The sequence below is a fragment of the Nomascus leucogenys genome, chromosome 10 (assembly GCF_006542625.1).
Source record: "Nomascus leucogenys isolate Asia chromosome 10, Asia_NLE_v1, whole genome shotgun sequence".
NCBI classification, from domain to species: Eukaryota; Metazoa; Chordata; class Mammalia; order Primates; family Hylobatidae; genus Nomascus; species Nomascus leucogenys.
The window spans coordinates 69,157,618-69,178,501 of NC_044390.1; the positions used below are offsets into that span (position 1 = coordinate 69,157,618).

General features: G+C 39.4%; 1 protein-coding gene across 2 annotated transcripts in view; it reads right to left on the reverse strand.

Annotated features, from left to right (window-relative positions):
• Nucleotides 1-8,219: 8,219 nt before the first annotated feature.
• The window catches only part of WASHC3 (WASH complex subunit 3), a 49,737-nt gene continuing 37,072 nt past the window's right edge, over nt 8,220-20,884 (reverse strand). For both annotated transcript variants that reach the window (XM_012509828.2, XM_003269926.4), the window contains exon 7: nt 8,220-8,471. In XM_012509828.2, coding sequence (XP_012365282.1) covers nt 8,387-8,471 — 85 coding nt within the window. In that variant the 3' untranslated portion in view covers nt 8,220-8,386. The remainder of the gene's footprint in view (nt 8,472-20,884) is intronic.

A 20,884-nucleotide genomic window follows, 5' to 3' on the forward strand; every position in this document is an offset into this window, starting at 1 on the left:
TGTACATCTTACATTGGTTGATGTCTTCTGTCTCCGTAAAATGTATAAAACCAAGTTGTGGCCCAACTGCGATGGGTACATAGTCTCAGGATCTCCTGAAGTCTGTGTCACAGGCCACTGGTCACTTGTATTTGGTTCATAATAAATCTTTTCAAATATTTTATAGATTTTGACTCTTGATACCTGTGTGTGGGTAATCCCATGAGTATAGAGGAGTAATGCCCCCCACCAGTGGGTCCAGGTTAGTGGACAAATGCTCCAGGCACCAGGCCTTCCAGTGGACAATTCTAAAAGCACTACTCATTTCTAAGGAGCTGCTCATCCTGGAATCAAATCCCACATGCCCATAATGGCAATCACAGTAATATACATCTTATTAGGTTGTCTTCTCTCTCATTCTTCCTGCTCTCTCACTCTTGCTTCCTGGGATTACCAAACAAATTCCTTGCACCCAAGTGTTTGTCCCAGGTTCTGCTTTAAGAGAAATGTAAAACTTTGATAGGAAGCATGACCCTTGAGGGCAAATCTTAGGATGGGATTATGGAACTGGATCACTTACCTTTTTTGCTGGGATAAGTGAGATGGTGATAACCCCTGGTGTGCATCCTAATTCCTGTGAATCTTACCTGCGGTAGATTGGCGTGAGAAGAAGTGGGTTATCTGGTAGCTCTGTCACTACAATGGTGTGGAGACAAAGGATTGTGGAATTGGCTCACATTTGTCAACTGCCTTGGAAGCCTTGAAAAACAACTGGCAGGCCCAGATCAGCCAATTATCAACTTAGGGCACTCTGTGAAAGCCAAAAGTCCTCCTTGGCAGTGTTTAAAAAGGCTATTATCCCTTCAGCTATAGGGAAGCTGTGCTGGAAGTCAGATACACAATGTAACTGTAAGGATGGCAGAGTGGCAAAGAGATAAAAGATGCCGCCTCAACAAGTCTCCTTTGCTAAAGTCAGGGCCCTCATGTCACAGGAATGGGACTCTGAGACCTGGGATGAGACAATTTGAGTGCATGTGCTTGAGGACATTGAGTCCCTGATTTCCTCTGAACCCTCCATGCCAACCAAAGGAGCTATTTCTCCCACCCTAGAGAAGAGCAACCTCCCCTTACCTGGAGACCATGTGAAGTGTTTGTCTGAGGTGGATGGCTTGTAAAATGACTCCTGTCTCTTCAAGATCTAATTCTGCCTTCCCCGACTGCTTTTAGATTAACTAATCTCAGAATTCAGCTGAGAAGAAAAATACAGTCCTTGAACTGGGAAGAAATAGCTTATTTACTGAAAGAATTTTAGGTACTGGCTAATAAGTACTGGCAGTAAGTTGGAGAATATGAGTGAAGATAAGTCTTGTATGGGCTGGAACAGAGAGGCAGAATATAAGGCTGGATAGAGGAGAGTTTACTGACACAGGAGCACTCTCTTATGACTCAAGATATAGTATCTCATCTTTATGACACATAAGCTGGTCTTAACAGGCTGTTGGGGTGGCTTCTTGAGACTTGGTCATGATGGCCTACACTAAATGAGGCAGGAATGCTGGAAATGCCTTATCAAAGTGAAGAAAAGGTCAGAGGCAGAGAGAGGTGGGTATGTTGAATGCATTTATTTAATGACAAGAGAACAAATGTACCATTTTCCCAGGAAGGGCCCAGAGAATACTCTCTTGACTAAGATAATAAAGGATGTTACTGAGGGTGACATCAACATTGTTGATAAAATCATCAGAAGCTGTACCCTACAGGCCAGGATTCACAGTAGGATATGATGCCGTAGAACTGGGCTCTTTAGTACTAATTGAGATGATAGGATTCCTTAATGGCAGGAGGCAGGTAGTGGCATTCAACCACCAGCAGCAAAGTGACAGCAAGCCTGAAGTAAATGCTACCTATGTCACCAGGAGTATATATGGTAAACATTCACCCAATCTTTCTTCAAAGGACTTTAAACCACTTAGCAAAGTGAAACAAGTGGAGTACCCAATCCTCTCAAAGGTTATTGTATACAGGGCTCAGTTAACTTGACATCAAGTGATCTAAAATGTCCTCATTGTCCCTCAAATAGAGTGGAGGCTATGGATACCAGGTAATAGATGGAGTTTGGGCTCCAGTCCGTTTCACAGTATTTTCAATTGCTCCAGTGGGGTCCCTCTGATTGTTTCCCCGGTCTCTAGTGCATACCTGGGATATTCTTAAAAGCTTCTCGTTAGCTTCCTGACCTATGGGAAAAAAAATCCATTGTGGTAGGGAGGATCAAGTGAAAAATCCCTAAAATTGTACCTTCCTTATCCCAGCCAAGATAGCAAACCAGAAACAATATTGCATTCTGAGTGGAATTTTTGAGATTAGCACCACTTCGAAAGACTTACAGGATGGAGAGGTAGCATCCTCTGCATTTACCAGTATGGCATCTGCCATGGTGGAAGACAAGGGAATATGATCAGCTTAATAAAGTGATAGTGCCAATCACGTCTACCATGTCAAGTATGGTACCTTTCCTGGAACATATCAACACAGCCTCTGCATGATATGTGGCTATTGTTCTGACAAGCATTTTTTCAATCACTAGGAATATCAAAAGTGTTTATATGGAAATGATAGCAATACGTATTAACTTGATTGCTCCAGAACTATGTTAGCTCTCCTGCTCTCTCTCACAGTGTAGTCCTTTTTTTATTTATTATTATTTATTTATTTATTTATTTATTTATTTATTTTTTGAGACAGAGTCCTTGTTGCCCAGGCTGGAGTGCAGTGGTGCCATCTCGGCTCACTGCAACCTCCACCTCCCAGGTTCATGTGATTCTCCTGCCTCAGCCTCCTGAGTAGCTGGGACTACAGGCACGCACAACCATACCTGGCTAATTTTTGTATTTATAGTAGAGACAGGTTTTCACCATGTTGGCCAGGGTGGTCTCGAACTCCTAACCTCAAGTGATCCACTTGCCTTGGCCTCCCAAAGTGCTGGGATTACAGGTGTGAGTCACCGTGCCTGGCCCATGGCGTAGTCTTCAGGGATTTTGTTCATTCTCACATTACACAGAACCTTGTGTCGATCCTCTATATTGATAACATCAGCTGCATGTATCTGGTAAACAGAAAGCAGAAAGAACTCTTGGTGTTCTATAAGATGCACACAAGCCAGAGGATGGAAGATTCAGATCCCTACAGCTTTTAGAGGTCCAACAGTCTGGAAGGTGCTGGGACATCCCTTCCAAAGTAAAGGACAGATTAGTGAACTTTCAACCTTTACCAGTAAGAAAGAGACATAGCATGTTGGGGACTTCTGCTTTTGAAAGCATCATACACTTTCTCAGGAATACAGCTCTGAATTGGAAGACTACACTCTTTATGTGGGGCCCAGAACAAGAGAGGGCTCTGCTGCAGGATCAGGCTATGATATAAGCTGCCCTCCTCCCTGAATTATATGGCTCAGATTACCCATTGATGATAGAGATGTCTATGGTAGATATGAAGATTGTGTGGCATGTCTAGTCAGCCCTAATAGAAGATTAATAGCACAGACCCTTTGCTTCTGGAGCAAAGGTCTTGCCTTCTTGTTGTTTGAAAAGCAACACCTAGCATGTGCCCAGTAGAAGCTGAGAATCTGACTATATATCAACTGATTAACTGAGCTGCCCATCATAAGCTGGGTTTTATCAGATACACCAAATCATAAAGTCACGTAGTCACAGTAGCAATCCATTATTCAATGGAATTATACATTTGGGATGAAGCCTATAAAAGTCAATAAGGCACATGTAAGTTACATGGACAAGTGACCTATCATTTATTTCCCATATCATTTACATCTCCTACACTAATGCCTTTTCTTCAACCTACTTGTATGATCTCATGCAGAATCTTCAATGGTCAACTGTAGCAGTTATTTATTGCTACAATTATGTGGTAACAACCAAGAACAATAAAAAAACTGTAAGATAATCAACAGTGAGCATTTATTATTCACATCCACAGCCAGCTGAGAATTGGCTAGGTAGGTCTTCTGATCTTGGCTGGCCTTGCTCATGTCTTGGGTTGGCTGATATATGAATGGAACAACTCATCTCTGCTCCATGCATCTTTCATCCTCATTAGACTATCCAAGTCAAGTTCTTATGTCAATAACAGAGCCACAGGAGAAGGCAAGACCAACCAAGTATTTGTCAAGCCTCTGCTTGGATCACATTTGTTAATATTCCATTGGCTAAGTTCAGAATCTAAAGTTAAGGCCAAATGTTCTACTCAGAGGGGGAGGGCAATGCAAACATGGCAAAAGGCATGCAATAGGGAGAAAGTGAATAATTGAAGCTACTTTTGCAATATTATCTCACTAGCTGACAGGAAACAGTGGACCTTGTTGATGCATGGACAAGCTTGATATATTGGTGTAGGCAAAAATGGCTGGCTGCCACACTGCTGCCTCTGACAGAGGTGGCTCTAACAATTAGTGGTGGGGAAAATAATCTTCCTGATGGACACAGCTTCAAACAGTACACTTTGTCATGATGTTGCTGAAGAAGCACATGGCCTGAGTTAAATACTACAGACTTTTGATCTTGGTGACTGGCTTGGCTGGTCAGGGATAAGGAGGGAGCAATATTGGAAGATTAGAGAAAGTGAGATTTAAGGATGAAGAATGTGGACAAAACCATGGGAATGTGCCCAAAGTGTGGAGATTTTTGTAGGATGAAATGCCAGAAAAAGACTCACCTGAGGAGGCAAAAATTAGGTGGACAAGACGATTTCTCCAGTAGATGTCAGCCAGCCTTGTCCTTGATTGCCCCAGGTTACACAATGAGCCCACAAATGGAGTAATCGTGGCAGCAGAGATGCCGGCTATGCTTGGGCCCAACAGCTTGGGCTTCCACACTAATGCTCATCTAGTGATGGGCTAGATAAGCTAGGATTCAGCTACTGCTGAATACCCTATTTGTCGGCAGCAGAGACCAATGATTTGGTACTATTCCTTGAAGAGGTTAACCAGTCATTTGGGAGCAATTTATTTGCATTAAATTCCTTCCATTCTGGAAGAGGAGTAATTCTTTCTTATTGTAATTAGTTACTACTCTTAATAGGGGCTTTCCTTTCCTTCCAGCGGCACCTCTGCCAGCATTACTCTCTGATAGCCTACAGGATGTCTATTACCAACATGGTATCTTGCATTACACTGCCTCAGATCTTGGGATTATTTTGTAGTAAATGAGTAACAATAGGTGCATGAATTGTTGGATCCACTGGTCTTACCGCACACAGCACTATCCAGAAGAAACCAATCAAATAGAACAATGAAATGGTCTATTATAGGCTCATTGTAGGCACCAGCTCAGAGATGACATTCTACAAGGTAGAAGTGCTAATCTCTAGGATGTGGTAAATGCACTACAAAAATGGCTAGCATATGATGCCATGTCCTCAACTGCCAGGATTCACAGATCCAGCAACCAAGAGAAAAGAAATAGGAATGGTCCTTCTCCACCATTCTCAGTGACATTCTTTTGTAATTGTGCTTCCCATCCCTGCTGCCTCAGAATTTGCTGCAAGTCCCAGGTCCCAGATGGGGTAGGGGGAAGGAACTAGCACACTTCCATGGGGGAACACAGTAAGGATTTCACTAAGCTGAATCTACTGCTGCCAGTCGGTCCCTTGGGACTGCTCATGTCTGTGGGACAAAAATAGGAAGTAATATGTTAACATGAGGAGCTAGGGTTGTGATTAAAAAATGAAACAGGAAGAATGTGTCTAGAATGCAGGTGGTTCACTGGGGCATGTCGTGGTGCTTCAGTGCCTGGTATAAAACAGCAAACAGATGATTGTGATAACCATAGCCTAAACAGGGCAAAGCAATCAAAGCCCTAGAAAACTTACCGGATGAAGGTCTGGGTCACTATGCATGACAACCAGCCTAGACCAGTGGAATTTCTGATATAGAGCAGGAGAAATGTAAAACAGGTGGTGGAAGAAGATGATAAGTACTATTTTGGCCTCGCGTTCAGTTGTAGTGACATTGCGGCTTGTCTCACTAATCTTCCTGTGTAGATTTTAGAAAGACTGTGGCTGGCCATCATGTGTTATCCCACAGACAAAAGACAAAGGAGACTTAACATGTGACTCAAACAGTTCTGAATTGACTGCATTTGGGTAGACCGCAGCAAATATCTCTTTTGCACATTCCCTCGTCCACTTCCGGTATCAGTCACAGCTACATGGACAGTTCTAGGTGAGTAAGCTTGGACTTGTCCTTTCTGTTGGTGCAATCCCACTGCAGGCCGAAGCCATGTATCTTTCTGCTTCCTGTTCTAAGTCTTTCTTCAACACTGGGGTGCTGCTTTCCCACACAGAAGCACAGCCCAGAAGTGCAGGGATAATTAATGCCCCTGGAGGCAACTCAACTAACGGGGGATGGAAACTGGTTAATAAATGTTCCCAGTTCTATTAGGTGGAAAATTTTGGGAGGCATTCTGAAAGCTTCTCAGAAGGTCTTGGAGCACTCAAACCCCAACTGGCAATCTTGATAACACACTTTGTAAATTTTTTATTATTTTGGAGAGAGTCTCACTCTATCACCCAGGCTGGAGTGCAGTGGTGCCATCTGGGCTCACTGCAACCTCCACCTCCCGGGTTCAAGTGATTCTCCTGCCTCAGCCTCCCAGTAGCTGGGAGTACAGGTGCATGCCACCACACCCGGCTAAATTTTGTATTTTTAGTAGACACAGGGTTTCACCATGTTGGCCAGGCTGGTCTCAAACTCCTGACCTCAAGTGATCCGCCTACCTCAGCATCCCAAAGTGCTGGGATTACAGGCGTGAGCTACTGCACCCGGCCGATAATAAACTTTTAAGTGTTTTTCTCCCTTTTCCTCTCCCTGTTTTTTTACTTCTGTTTTCTGGGATCACCTTGTGAATGACCTATATACACCCAAGTCCTTTTCTCAGGCTCTACTTGAAGGTGAACTAAACTAAAATGGGCACCATTAGTTAAATGCATTTATATTTTTTTAACATAAGTACTTTAGGAATTTTCTAGACTGTGTGTAAATAACTATGAATAATAATTACTTATTTGCAAGGTGAGGTGAGAACATTTTAATCCTGCACACATTTTTTTTTGTTTAGCTAATACAGGAGTTGATGGCAATGATGGTTACTCATTCTGAACCACACTGAAACGACCTTCAATTCAATTTCCATCTGCTAATAAATATAGTCAAGCACTGCATAATGTTTTGGTCAACATCCCCTAAGATTATAAAACCATATTTGACTGCACCTTTTCTACATTTAGATACACAAATACCATTGTGTTACAACTGCCTACAGTATTCAGTACAGTGACATGCTGTGCGGGTTTGTAGCCTAGAAGCAATAGGTTTGTGTAAGTACACTTGTTACGAAATCCACAATGTTTGCACAACAAAACCGCCTAATGACGCATTTCCAGAACGCATCCCTGTTGTTAATCGATGCATGACTGCATAAGAATATCTGACTTAAAAAACATATGAACTAATGGCCAAGTGGTGAAAGGCTGCATATGCTAAAAAATACTACCAAAAAGTTACATACCCATAGGTAAGTTTTAAGTTGTCACAGAAAATTCCAACCCAGTATTACTTTCTACCAGAAATGTCTTTAACAACTCATGATATGAATCCATATCATGGATTCATGCTAAAATATTCACAAAAATTGAATAATTCACTTAGCCAAATTCACTGTTTTTTTTGCATTGGGTCTACTATTGATCACTAAACTCATACTGACTTCATTTAAAATTGCACATTGCATCTCTTTTTATTTTTAAGCCAGAGTTTCACTCTTGTCGCCATGGCTAGAGTGCAATGACGCAATCTCGGCTCACTGAAAGCTTTACCTTCTGGGTTCAAGTGATTCTCCTGCCTCAGCCTCCCGAGTAGCTGGGATTACAGGCACCCGCCACCACACCCAGCTAATTTTTGTCACCACGCCCAGCTACTTTTTATATTTTTAGTAGAGATGGGGTTTCACCATGTTGGCCAGGCTGGTCTTGAACTCCTGACCTCAGGTGATCCACTTGCCTCGGCCTCCCAAAGTGCTGGGATTACAGACATGAACCACCGTGCCTGACTGTAATTGCTCACTGCATCTCTAAAATATTCTATCTTAGTATTTGTAGCACTAATTGTACTTTATTTAGGTTATCCTATTTTTCATTTTGAGGCCCTTTATTTTAGCAACAAGATACACTGGCAGGTTAAAACTGCTTTATTATTATTATTTTTAACATAGAAGAAGCTTGGTAGTGGACATGTGGCCATTTGATGTTTTTATGACTAAGAGAGTTCAGGCTCAATCTCTTACAGAATGTAAACGTACCCCTATGCATGCATATGTAATTCTTATCAAAATTAAGCTTAGTCACTAAAAGAAGATTCGCTATCTGAACTTTCTTCTACAGTTTTTTCACTTTCACCATCAGGCACTGGAGCATCTGGCCTCCTAAAAGAAAAGAAAAAAAATTTTAAAGGTCTTTTCCAGTTGAAAAGAGCACTTACAAACTCTTAAATTTGGTTCATCTTAGAATATTGCTGCTGATAAATCTGCCAAGTCCATGTCCTCAGTCTCCCGCTCTACACCACAGCGTGCTTCTCTCGGGCTTCTTCGGCACCATGGGGATTCAATGCTATGCCTGTAGAGGCCGCGACAGTATGTTCTCTTGCCAGTCCTTACATAGTGCGCTACTTCAGCACTTTCTGCTTCTCATTACCATGGAGACCCAATTATAGACAGAGATGTGATCTGTAGAGGCTGGCATGACCAGTGCTAAATCCCTGAAGCTTCCAAGTGTACATGAGGTACAGAGAAAGGAAAGCTAGAAATGAAAAGAAAAGGAAATGTTTCATGTTCAGGAAAGCTGCAGGGAGAAACTTAGAAATGGAAGAGAGTTCAAAAATGGCTATTAAAAAAATAGGTAATGTGGAAATTTTGTAGCGAAGGAGAGTGCCTAGTCAAAGAAGGTTCTTAATGTTTGTTAAACATTTTCACTTACATGTTTTATCTTTACAGAATGAAAATAGAAAGTATGAGTTGGCAAAAATACTGTTTCAAAGATCCCCTAGGCATTATAAGGAGACATGAGAATGGTTAGATTCCAACTTTGCATGGATGTGCTCTAATAAACCAAAATGAAATTTTAATGATGTTATTAAAACAGTCAACTAGTTAAGCCTCAATAGTTTTGTGCCAGTAAGTCATCTAATCAGTGTAGTGGCACTATCACTTAGCCTCTATTCACTCTTACCAAGAAAGTAAATTAAGCAAGAAAAGTATTTTTTGGGGGGAAACCAAGAGGAAAAGGAGTAACAATATAACTGCTATATCTTTTTTTTTGAGATGGAGTCTCGCTCTGTCACCAGGCTGAAGTGCAGTGGTGTGATCTCGGCTCACTGCAACCTCTGTCTCCCAGGTTCAAGCCATTCTCTTGCCTTAGCCTCTTGAGTAGAGATGTGTGCCACCACGCCTAGCTAATTTTTGTATTTTCAGTAGAGACGGGGTTTCACCATGTTGGCCAGGATGGTCTTGATCTCCTGACCCTGTGATCCACCCGCTCTGGCCTCCCAAATGCTGGGATTATAGATGCGAGCCCTGTGCCTGGCCTATAACTGCTATATCTTAATAATTAAAAACTACCAGACTGATTTCTCCCTCAGGAACATTGCAAAAAAAAAAAAAAACATTTAGGACACTTAAAACTCATATTCACCACAAACAGAAATTACTATTACTAAAATAAGAAAATGCACAGTCTAACAGTTACTTTAGGTATTAAAATTATGGCTTATATTTTTAAATATATTTGGCATACTACAAAAGAGAAAATAATGCTGGAATTGCTCTCTAGTTGTCAAATATAAACCCATTTGCTCTGCTGAACAATTTTAGATTATATCTACAAGGAAGCGTTATGTACTCAATACAGTGAAACTTTAAAGCTGGGTACAGCAGTTCCAGGATTTGACTGATGCTCCATCTGCCTAAAATACTAACATGGGACCATCATCTTCCTCCCTTTTCATTAGAAGCAACAACTCTAGAATTAGTGGGTATGAATACTAGGCACATTTTACCCAGTAAATTTCTCTTTGCTATATATTTGATTTCTTACTGTCTACACTTTGTTAAGCAGGAAAACATTACAAGTGGGAATTATTTTAATACCACATCAAAATTGTATTAGTATCTATGACAACTTAAACAAATACAACAATGTACATAACTTCCTAAAATAAATGCTACTTTAGAAAAGGGTAGGCCAGGGATGTTGGTTCATGCCTGTAATCCCAGCACTTTGGGAGGCCGAAGAGGGCGGATTTCTTGAGCCCAGCAGGTCAAGACCAGCCTGGGCAACAGGGTAAAACCCCATCCTTTGCAAAAAAACAGAGAAATTAGCCAGTAGTGGCCTATTGTGCCAGCTACTTTGGAGGCTGAAGTGTATCACTTGAGCCTGGGGGCAGAGGCTGCAGTAAGCTGTGACCATGCCTGGGCACTCCAGTCTAGGCAACAGAGTGAAACCCTGTCTCAAACAAACAAACAAACAAACAAACAAACAAACAAACAAACAAAAAAACGGAAAAGGGTAAAAGCAGCTTAGGACTAGAAGAAACTGAAACTATAAAATTCATTAATTTATGTGTGTAACCATTTATTGATACATGTATACATGCGATGCTATATTACATAGTAACTAAGAATACAGGCTCTGGGTACAGACTGTGCTAAAATCCCATCCTTGTTTCTTACTTGTTGGCCAACTTTGGGGAAGCTATTTAACTACTTTGTGTCTGACTGATGGGATTTTGTGATGATTAAATTAAGAAATGTAAAGTGTGTTCGATAATATCTGGCACATAGTATCAAATAAATATTATCTGCTGTTATGATGATTATTTATTTTCATCATCATGCATCTACTATTTGCTAGAAAATGTGTTAGGTACTGGAGATACAGAGATGAATAACAAGTAGTTCCTTCCCTGAAGCAGCTAAAATTTTTGTGAGGGAGACAGAAATGCAAACAAATTGTTACAGAATGTGATACAGCCATGTGCCACATAATGATGTTTCAGTCAATGATGAACTGCATATGATGGTGGTCCCATTAGATTATAATGGAGCTGAGAAACCTCTATTGCCTAGTATTTACTATACTGTACTTTCTGTTATTTTATTTTATTTGACAAGGAGTCTCACTCTGTTGCCCAGACTGGAGAGTAGTGGTGTGATCTCGGCTCACTGAAACCTCTGCCTTCTGGGTTCAAGAGATTCTCCTGCCTCAGTCTCCTGAGTAGCTGAGACTACAGGCATGCGCCACCACACCTGGCAAATTTTTTTACTTTTGGTAGAGAGCAGGTTTCACCATGTTGGCCAGGGTGGTCTTGAACTCCTGACCTCAAGTGATCCATCTGCCTCAGCCTCCCAAAGTGCTGGGATTACAGGCGTGAGCCACAGCACCCAGCCTCTGTTGTCATTTCATTTTATTTCATATTTTTTTAGACAGAGTCTTGCTCTGTCAACCAGGCTAGGGTGCAGTGGTGCAATCTTGGCTCACTGCAATCTCCGCCTCCAGGGTTCAAGCCATCCTCCTGCCTCAGCCTCCTGAGTATCTGGGATTATAGGCATGCACCACCATGCCCAGGTAATGTTTGTATTTTTAGTAGTGATGGGGTTTCTCCATGTTGGCCAGGCTGGTCTCAAACTCCTGACCTCAGGTGATGCACCTGCCTCAGCCTCCTCAAGTGCTGGGGTTACAGGCGTGAGCCACTGCGCCCGGCCTCTGTTGTTATTTTAGAGTGTACTCCTTCTACTTACTTTTCGAAAAAAAAGTTAACATTAAACAGCCTCAGGGAGGTCCTTCAGGAGATATTCCAGAAGGCATTGTTACAATAGAAAATAGCAGATTCATGCCTGTTATTGCCCCTGAAGACCTTTTAGTCAGACAGGATATGGAGGAGAACAGTCATATTGATGATCCTGACATGTGTAGGCCTTGTGTGTGTTTTAGTTTTTGTCAAAAAAGTTTAAGAAGTCAAAATAAAAAGTTTATAGAATAAAGATATAAAGAAAGAAAATATTTTTGTATAGCTGTACAATATATGACTTGTCTTTTAAGCTAAGTAGTATTACAAAATAGTTAAAAAGGTAAAAAGTTGATAAAGTTATAGTAAGCTAAGGTTAATTTATTATTGAAAAAATTTTTTAAAATAAATTTAGTGTAGTCTAAGTGTACAGTGTTTATGAAACTTACAGTGGTGTATAATAACATCCTAGGCCTTCATATTCACTCCCTATTCACTCACTAGGTGACCAGAGCAACTCCAGTCCTGAAAGCTCCATTCATGGTAACTGCCCTATGCAGGTACCATTTTTTACTTTTTATACAGCATTTTTACTGTACCTTTTCTATGTTTAGATATGCTTAGATACACAAATACCTGTCATTGTGTTACAATTGCCTACAGTATTTGGTACAGTAATATGCCGTACAGGTTTATAGCCTAAGTGTGTAGTACGCTATACCATTTAGGCTTGTGTAAGTACACTCTATGATGTTTGCACAATGACAAAATCACCTACAATGCATTTCTTGTAACATATCCCTGTCCTTAAGCGATGCACGGCTGTATATATACAAATGAAGTTGAACTGTTTGTGTGAAAAGAAAAAACAATCTGCTTAAGTTGGTCAGAGAAGACTCCAAAGAGTTGGAAACACTTGTGAAGAGTTTTGTGATTCGAGTAAGACTTTGCCAGAAACAGAGAAGGTGGAAATAAGAGAGAATGACAGCATTCTGGGTAAAGAATAAAATGGGATAGTATAGCAGGCTGCATTCAGAAACTGTAAGTCATTTGGTAGTTACAGTGTAAGGTACACTGGGGTGCAACAGTAGATGAGATTAGAACCTCTAGCAGGAGCAATAGGTGGAAACTCTCTTTAACCTTCCGAGGAACTGCCAAACTTTTCCACAGCAGCTGTACCATTTTACATTTGTACCTGCAATGTATGAGGGTTCCAATTTCTCCACACCCTCAGCAACACTTGTTATTGTCTGTCTTCATTTTTTTTCTTTTTAAAATTTTTCTTATTGTAAAATACAGATAACATAAAATTTAACATTGTAACCATTTTTAAGTATATGGTAGTGTTTAGTACATTCACATTGTTGTACAACCATCATCACCATCCATCTCCTGAACTCTCTTCATCTTGCAAAACTGGAATCTCTGTACTCATTTAATAATATTCCCTTCTCCCTCCAGCGGCTGACAACCACTATTCTTTCTGTCTCTATGAATTTGACTACTCTAGATGCCTCATACAAGTGGAATCATACAATATTTGTCCTTCTGTGATAGGCTTATTTCACTTAGTATAATGTCCTAAAACTCCATCTATGTTGTAGCATACGTCAGAATTTCCTTCCTTTTTAAGGCTGAATAATATTCCACTGTATGTATATACCATAATTGTTCCTATTCATCCACTGATGGATACTTCCATTGCTTCCATCTTTTGGCTATTGTGAAAAATGCTGCTATGAACATGCGTGTACAAATATCTCTTTGAGACTCTGCTTTCAATTCTTTTGGGTACATGCCCAAAAGTGGAAGTGCTGAATAATTCTATTTTTAATTTTTTTAAGGGATCACAATACTCTTTTCTATAGCAGCTGCATCATTTTATATTCCCACCAACAATGCACAGGGGCTCCAATTTCTTCATACTTATTGTCTTTGTTTATTTATTGAAGACAAGGTCTTATTCTGTTGCCCAGGCTGGAGTGCAGTGGCACGGTCAGAGATCACTATAGCCTCAGCCTCCTGGGCTCAAGTGATCCTCCTGCCTTAGCCTCCCAAGTACTTGGGACTGCAGATACACACCATCACACCTGGCTAATTTAATTTTTTGTAAAGATGAGGTCTCACTTTGTTGCCCAATCTGGTTTAGAACTCCTGGCTTCAAGTGATCCTCCACCCTTGGCCTCCCAAAGTGTTGAGATTACAGGCATAAGCCACTGCACCTGGCTCCTCATTCATTTTATTATTTATTTATTTATTTAGAGATGAAGTCTCACTTATTTATTTATTTATTTAGAGAGGCTGGAGTGCAGTGGCACCATCTTGGCACACTCCAACCTCCACCTCCCAGGTTCAAGCAATTCTCCCTGCCTTAGCCTCCTGAGTAGCTGGTATTACAGGTGAGTGCCACCACACCCAGCTAATTTTTGTATTTTTTAGTAGAGACAGGGTTTCGCCATGTTGGCCAGGTTGGTCTCGAATTCCTGACCTCAGGTGATCCGCTCGCCTCAGCCTCCCAAAGTGCTGGGATTACAGGCATGAGCCATCGCGCCTGGCCCCCTAATTCATGTTAAAATAAATTTTATGCTACTTGAAATTGGAATTGCCAGGAGAACAAAAGAAAAAGTACATACTAGTTCTCTTTGGGTACAAAAAAGAAAAGCAAGCCACAAGAATCAAATGAAGTAATTTATAGGAAAGCATTTTATAAGTTGTAAAGCCTTATAAATATTACTAGTAATAATAAAACTCACAGCAATACCATCGTTTCCAGGCTGGATATTTGTATTTTCAAGGGGAACAGAAATTTGGCTCTGCATATTATGATCATAAATGTTCTTAATTCACCCTACAAATTGTTTTTCATGGAAAGAAATTTTAAGACATATTTGAAAAAGTTGCTACCTTAAACTACTAAATTTTAGCTTCTCCCAATTCAAAGAAAACACACTTTACTACTAAAATTTGGAAATTAGGACTTTATAATAGTCTCTTGTTATTTTAAATATATAAGTGAATTTCCAAAAAAGATTGTATCAACAAAATACAGAAAAATATATATCATGAATATCATGTATATTTTTAAAAAATTTCAATCTTTGGTGGTTACAATAAAAACACTAGCTTGGTGGCTACATTTTAATAAGCATATTTATATTTGTGACACCAAAATTATCAGTAAAATTCTTAACAAAAGCAAATTTTTTAAAAGTTTAAGTTTAAGCTAATTACTAAGTCTAAACCATCTTAAAAATATATATCTTTTCAAAGAAGTTACTAGGTTGACCTCAACTAAAAATAGCCAAAATATAGAAGGTGCAGCAGGAAGGACGAAGTATATACAAATCTGCCCTTTTTTGCATACCAGATGCTGTGCACATTCTAATTTTGACACCTATTCTTCTCCCATTGATGTGAATCAATGAAGGTTGTCAACTAGAATCCTTGCTGTCCTCATCTTTTCCCTATCCACTTCCTTGTTTCAGTCACACAATCTAGGCCTGGCCAATCACAGGAATCTATTCCCTTGGAGAGAGAGAGAGAGATAGATTCGAGGAAGGGCACACAATTCAAGCAGGGCTAGTCAGAATGTTTCCTTAGAAATGAACTAGAGGTTATGGAGAGGGAACTCTCTCTCTGTTCAACTGGAAAAACTAGCAATATTAAAGCCTTGCTGGGAGCTATGTTCCCAGGCTTCAGAGAGGAAACCCATCAGCACTAGGAGAGACACGGTTTATTACACCAAGGAAGTAAAGGTAGAATGAGGTGGGGAGATGAGAATGCCAGTCAGCCAGCCCTGATGACACTGAGTCCCTAGATCCTGTCCTTACCTAGATTTTTCAGCTATGAGAGTCCATAACTTCCCTTCCTATATAAGCTAGTTTGAGTTGGTTTCTGCCACCCTAAATATGAAGAGAGTCCTAAAATACCATTATTGTTGGTTTAATTTGTTTTCATTAAAGGAAGGTTTATATTTGTGTTTAAAACTAGCTACTTTAAGGACACAAAAACCAAACATTCTTTGGGAAAACATGTATGATAAAGAGTTTAAAAACATTTTTCATTTTCTAGACACTTAAAGACACCGAATTTAAAGCAGATTAAGTACCAAAAACGTTGTCAGTAAAAATATTGCTGAGTAGGAGATGATGAGGTAGTTATTATTCAAATCACTAATGGAAACTACACACACATAAAGTTATAACGTCACATGGTACTGTTGTCAATTAATGGTCTGTCAGAGCTATGCGATGGCAATAGGTGGTCTTAAGAAAAGAGAACCAGGCGTGGTGGCTCACATCTGTAATCCCAGCACTTTGGGAGGCCGAGGTGGGTGGATCACCTGAGGTCAGGAGTTCCCGACCAGTCTGGCCAACATGGTGAAACCCTGTCTCTACTAAAAATACAAAAATTAGCCAGGCATGGTGGTATGTGCCCGTAATCCCAGCTACTTGGGAGGCTGAGGCAGAAGAATCACTTGAACCCAGGAGGCAGAGGTTGCAGTGAGGTGAGATTGCACCACTGCACTCCAGCCTGGGCGACAAGAGCAAAATTCCATCTCAAGAAAAAACACACACACACACACACACACACAAAAAAAAACAAATAAACAACAAACCAAAACACCAAGGTTCTTGAACTGAGACTGTATTGACTTAATAAGGACCTCTGGGTAATTAAAAATGTAACAATTTTGATTTTGAATTATAGCAGCTAGTGAGATCAATTTGGTCTTTTCTCTTTTGAATTCTCATCAAGACAGATATATCCTGTTCTTTGTCTTAGTAGGTAGACTCCTGCAACCAGGAAAACAATTTAATGCCTAATATCATGAAGAAGAAGAAAAGCAGCTGTTCTAGGTAGGATGGACTTTTGCTATTGATCTTGGGATCCTTTATTTCCCAGCAGCAACTCTGTCACTTGCTTGCTAGCCACTCACAGACCACAACTTCTTTTTAACATCTCCTCTTTGATATATCTATTATCTCTCTCATTCTTATGATCAAGTTCTCTAAAAGCAGACCAATTACAATTTTTTTGATATGGTTTTTATTTGTCCTATACTTTCTAGCTAGTGTCTGCCAGCTAATGAATGAGGACTGGTAATTACATTAAATGGAGAACCTAGCTCAGCAAAAACTAACAAAATGGAAACAGTAAAAACCCTATTTTTGGATGTCCAGCTGTGCAACTGAGGTCTAATCTATCCTCAACCGGCCAAAACTCAATCTTTAATCCACTATGTTGTTGTATAGCAGGAGGTAAAGATCCTCCTGGCAGATAAGGAATGATCTTAGAGGGCAGGAAAATCTGCTGGGCATGCCATGTAAAAAAAAGTTTTCTTGCTTTCCAGTATCCTTTTGTTTAACAATAATAAATCCCCTCTTGTCTCAGTGATAAGTAGGCTAAGGTGGCTACTTTTATTTCTGGCAACTATAAGAGTGGTCATTCCACCGTCTGGGAGGATGGTATAAATGCCTTTTGGATAGATATATCCAGGAGAAATGCCAACTGAGCTGGTTCTGTTCAAAGTCTGCACAGTAACTTGAACTCAATTATATGCTTTCTTTAGCCAAATCAATAAGCTGCACACTGCACCCTCCCACTAAGGTTAGGAGTGTGTTCAATTGAATTTCAATTTCAGAAATCTGTTCTTTATAGCAAAGTTAACAATATAGGTTCTCAGTTTGAGAAAACAGAATATAATTTAAGAAGATAACTACTGTGTATATGTTAAATATGTCTGTTGAGAACATAATAGTATATAGGCAACTATAGGATTATAAACAAGTTATGATCCAAAAGCCTGATAAATCCATTGCCTAGAATTTGCTACATATTCCTCCATTAAAACATTCACAAATCACAACTAATATTTATTAAACATTTACTGCTTATCCAGAGCTGTGCTGAGTGCTTACAACATTATCTATCTTAGTCTGAACAACTCTGTAAGGGAGTGAACTCTTCTATTTCTCATTTTACTGATGAGGAAACTGAGGCACAGAGAGGTTAGGTAATCAAACCAGGGTTATACAACCAGAAAGTGGCAAGTAATACAAGTAAGTAGACCATCTGAATACAAGTAAGTAGACCATCTCTAAAGTCGGCCTGATCCTGAGCCTTAACCATCATGAATTTCATGGCTTGCTGATGGGCAAGTCCAGAAGCTAGTCTGTTTATCCTAGAATTGTAAAAGTAGCAATTACTAGGTAACAACAGTAATGTTAGTTCAGGGACATAAATGTAAGAGTACAGACCAGGATGGGGTGAAACTTTTTTCTAAGCAAGAAAATCTAGGCAATGATTGAAAGAATATTTAAGGCACGATTTACCCATTCTATATTTCTGAATATATTAACCTTTGGCCAAAGACCAATTAAAATTTTCCATTTTCCCCTTAACTCTTTTGAGTATTTTGGTGACAAATACTCTTTCACATATCTTTTTATCTCAGTGGTATTGAAATTAATTTTTAGAAGCTAAACAGGACTAATTCTTGGTTATATATAAATGATTGTTATTTTCAAAAACTTGAATTTTTAAAAACAATCACTTAGAAGAATCAAATCCAATATTTATTTAGTAATTATCAGGCATTTTCTACAGTTTTATAGAATTCCTAAAATTCTGTAATAGTCATTTTTCTAGGAAAATTGCCAGGATCTCTTCTCCCTTATGTAAATATTTGTGATTTAAAATTATGTACTCTTAACTTCCAATTTTATACACATAAGCCAATCAAATATCAATGTATTTCTGATCAGTATTTATTTCTATATTAACCTCAGTTTTGCCCTTTGCTCAGTGCAGATAGAGGTAGGCCATTTCTTCCAATAGTTATATGAGTTTGTCTAACTACCTAAAGCTAATAAAAAATAAAGTGTATGTTTATACTTTAAAAGAAAAAAGAACACAGAACAATCTTTACTGAAAGTTCTTGGCTGAGGCTTAAAATGTACCTAAGATTCTAAATAAAAGTGTACTCTTCCCTTGGATGGCACATTTTCTTCTCTTTCATCATCTCATACTTTTCTCCTGAAGTGAGGCTCCGTAACTTTTATGTAAACATGATTCCAAAAGCATCATAATTCCTCTGTTAACACGGTAGTTGATTGCACTTATCATATCTAGCTAAATGCAGTTGAAACTGGGTTGCTAGTAGTGGTGATAGGTTATAGTGAGTCACCCCCACTCCAACCAGTGCCCCTGGTGACCAATGGCATGTGCATATGAGGTAATGGGTCAGAATTCAGGCTCCAGGCTGTGGTTGAGGAGCAGCTTTTCTGTAAGACAATGTTAATTGTTACTGGAATTCTACCCTTAAACTTGGCACTACCTCACAACTGAATGTTTCTCAACATTTATAGACAACGAAATACCCTCAAACTGGCCAAGCGAGACACAAGGAAATGTTGAAGGGCCTGGGATCTTCCCCCGTGGTAGTTACCTATGGACTGTATCAGGTGGTGATACCTGATGGAGTCTTAAAGAATAATAGGTTAGCCAGGCCAGTAAGATGGGGGAAGGGAGTTCCAGAGAGAAAGGAAAACATTTAAAGACACCAAAAGGGAATAGGAAAATGTTACATTCAGGGAACTGCAAGTAGTTTGCTATGGCTACATGAAATAGGCATATGTCAAAGAATCACAAGAGAGGAAGCTAGTGAGAGAATCTGAGTCTTGATGATAAAAGCATGTCTATGCAATACTAAGGTGTTAGACTACACCTTGAAGGCAGTGGAGGGTCACAGGAAGATGTGAAGCAAGAATGAAGTATGAAGAGATCCACTCAGGCTTTAGTGGATGGCTTGAAAGAGAACAGGAAAACCAATCAGTAGCTACTATAGTAATTCAGATGACAAATGATGAGGGCACGAACTAAACAGCAATGGATGTGGAGGCATACGGTGAGATGTGAGAGATATTAAAAATGACAACATCATAGTGATTGACACTGTAGTGGGTAAGGAAGAAGACAGAATCAAGGATGATTATCAAGTTGCTAGTGCAGGTAGTTGGTTAAAGTAAAGGATTATGAAGTACGTTTAGGCTGGACAGGGGATGAAATGAAGCCAGTAGCAGGTAAAAGGCTTGGATATCCAGCATATGCTGATGCTTATAGGGTGCTAGTTTTCCATTTATTATATTTTCTCTAGAAAAAGATAATCATTTTAAAGGTAATTTTAGCTCTCTGTTATTATAGGAGGTCTAACTGTGTATTTCCAGAAGCAAAAGGAGGTCACAGTTAATGTTAAATATATTTACAACCTATATATTGCAATGAATACCAAAATGGATTGAACCTATATGTCTGATTCACATTAAAATATATATCACAATCCATCTGGCTTTTAAAGTGTGTGTCAGGAACAATTTCCAGAACAAATGCTAAATATCTCAGAGATGCTTCAGTTCAAGCTGCCAAGCTATGCCGTTGTACTTGAACTGTTTGCTACTTGGATGTATGCCAAATGTAGATATATGTTTGAAATTTGTTCTTGCAGATTTTAAAAGAATTCATAAATTTCACATTTTGGCAGATAGATAAAATATGAGAAAAAGACTACTTCATAATGTTTTACCTCCAAAGTGTACACCTTTTTTGGAGGACTGAGAGCCAAGAAAAATTCCAAAGTATACTGCTAGTACAGTAATGAATGCTTAGAGGGCATAGCGAAATACATTGGGGTGAACTACAGCCCCAAATTGGAAAGATTCTTTACAAGTACCTAGATACTTGCAAAACAGGATTCTTCTGAAGAATGCATTACAATGTATTTTATCCAAGATGAACTATACAGCCAGATTTGCTTGGATGAAATAAACTGTTGTCAAATTTCTGAGCCATAATTTTTTTATCATTTCTCAAAAATATAAAATTCACACAATAAGGGATTAAATACTTTAAGGTTAAAAAAAACTCACATAAATTAGTATCTAGTTTCTTAATAACCATTAACATAGACCCACAGCAACTTTAGCCTATTTATTTCTCAATCTGGCTTAACCTAGATTATAGCAGACTAAATTTCCTACAAACTAAGATCTTAAATGA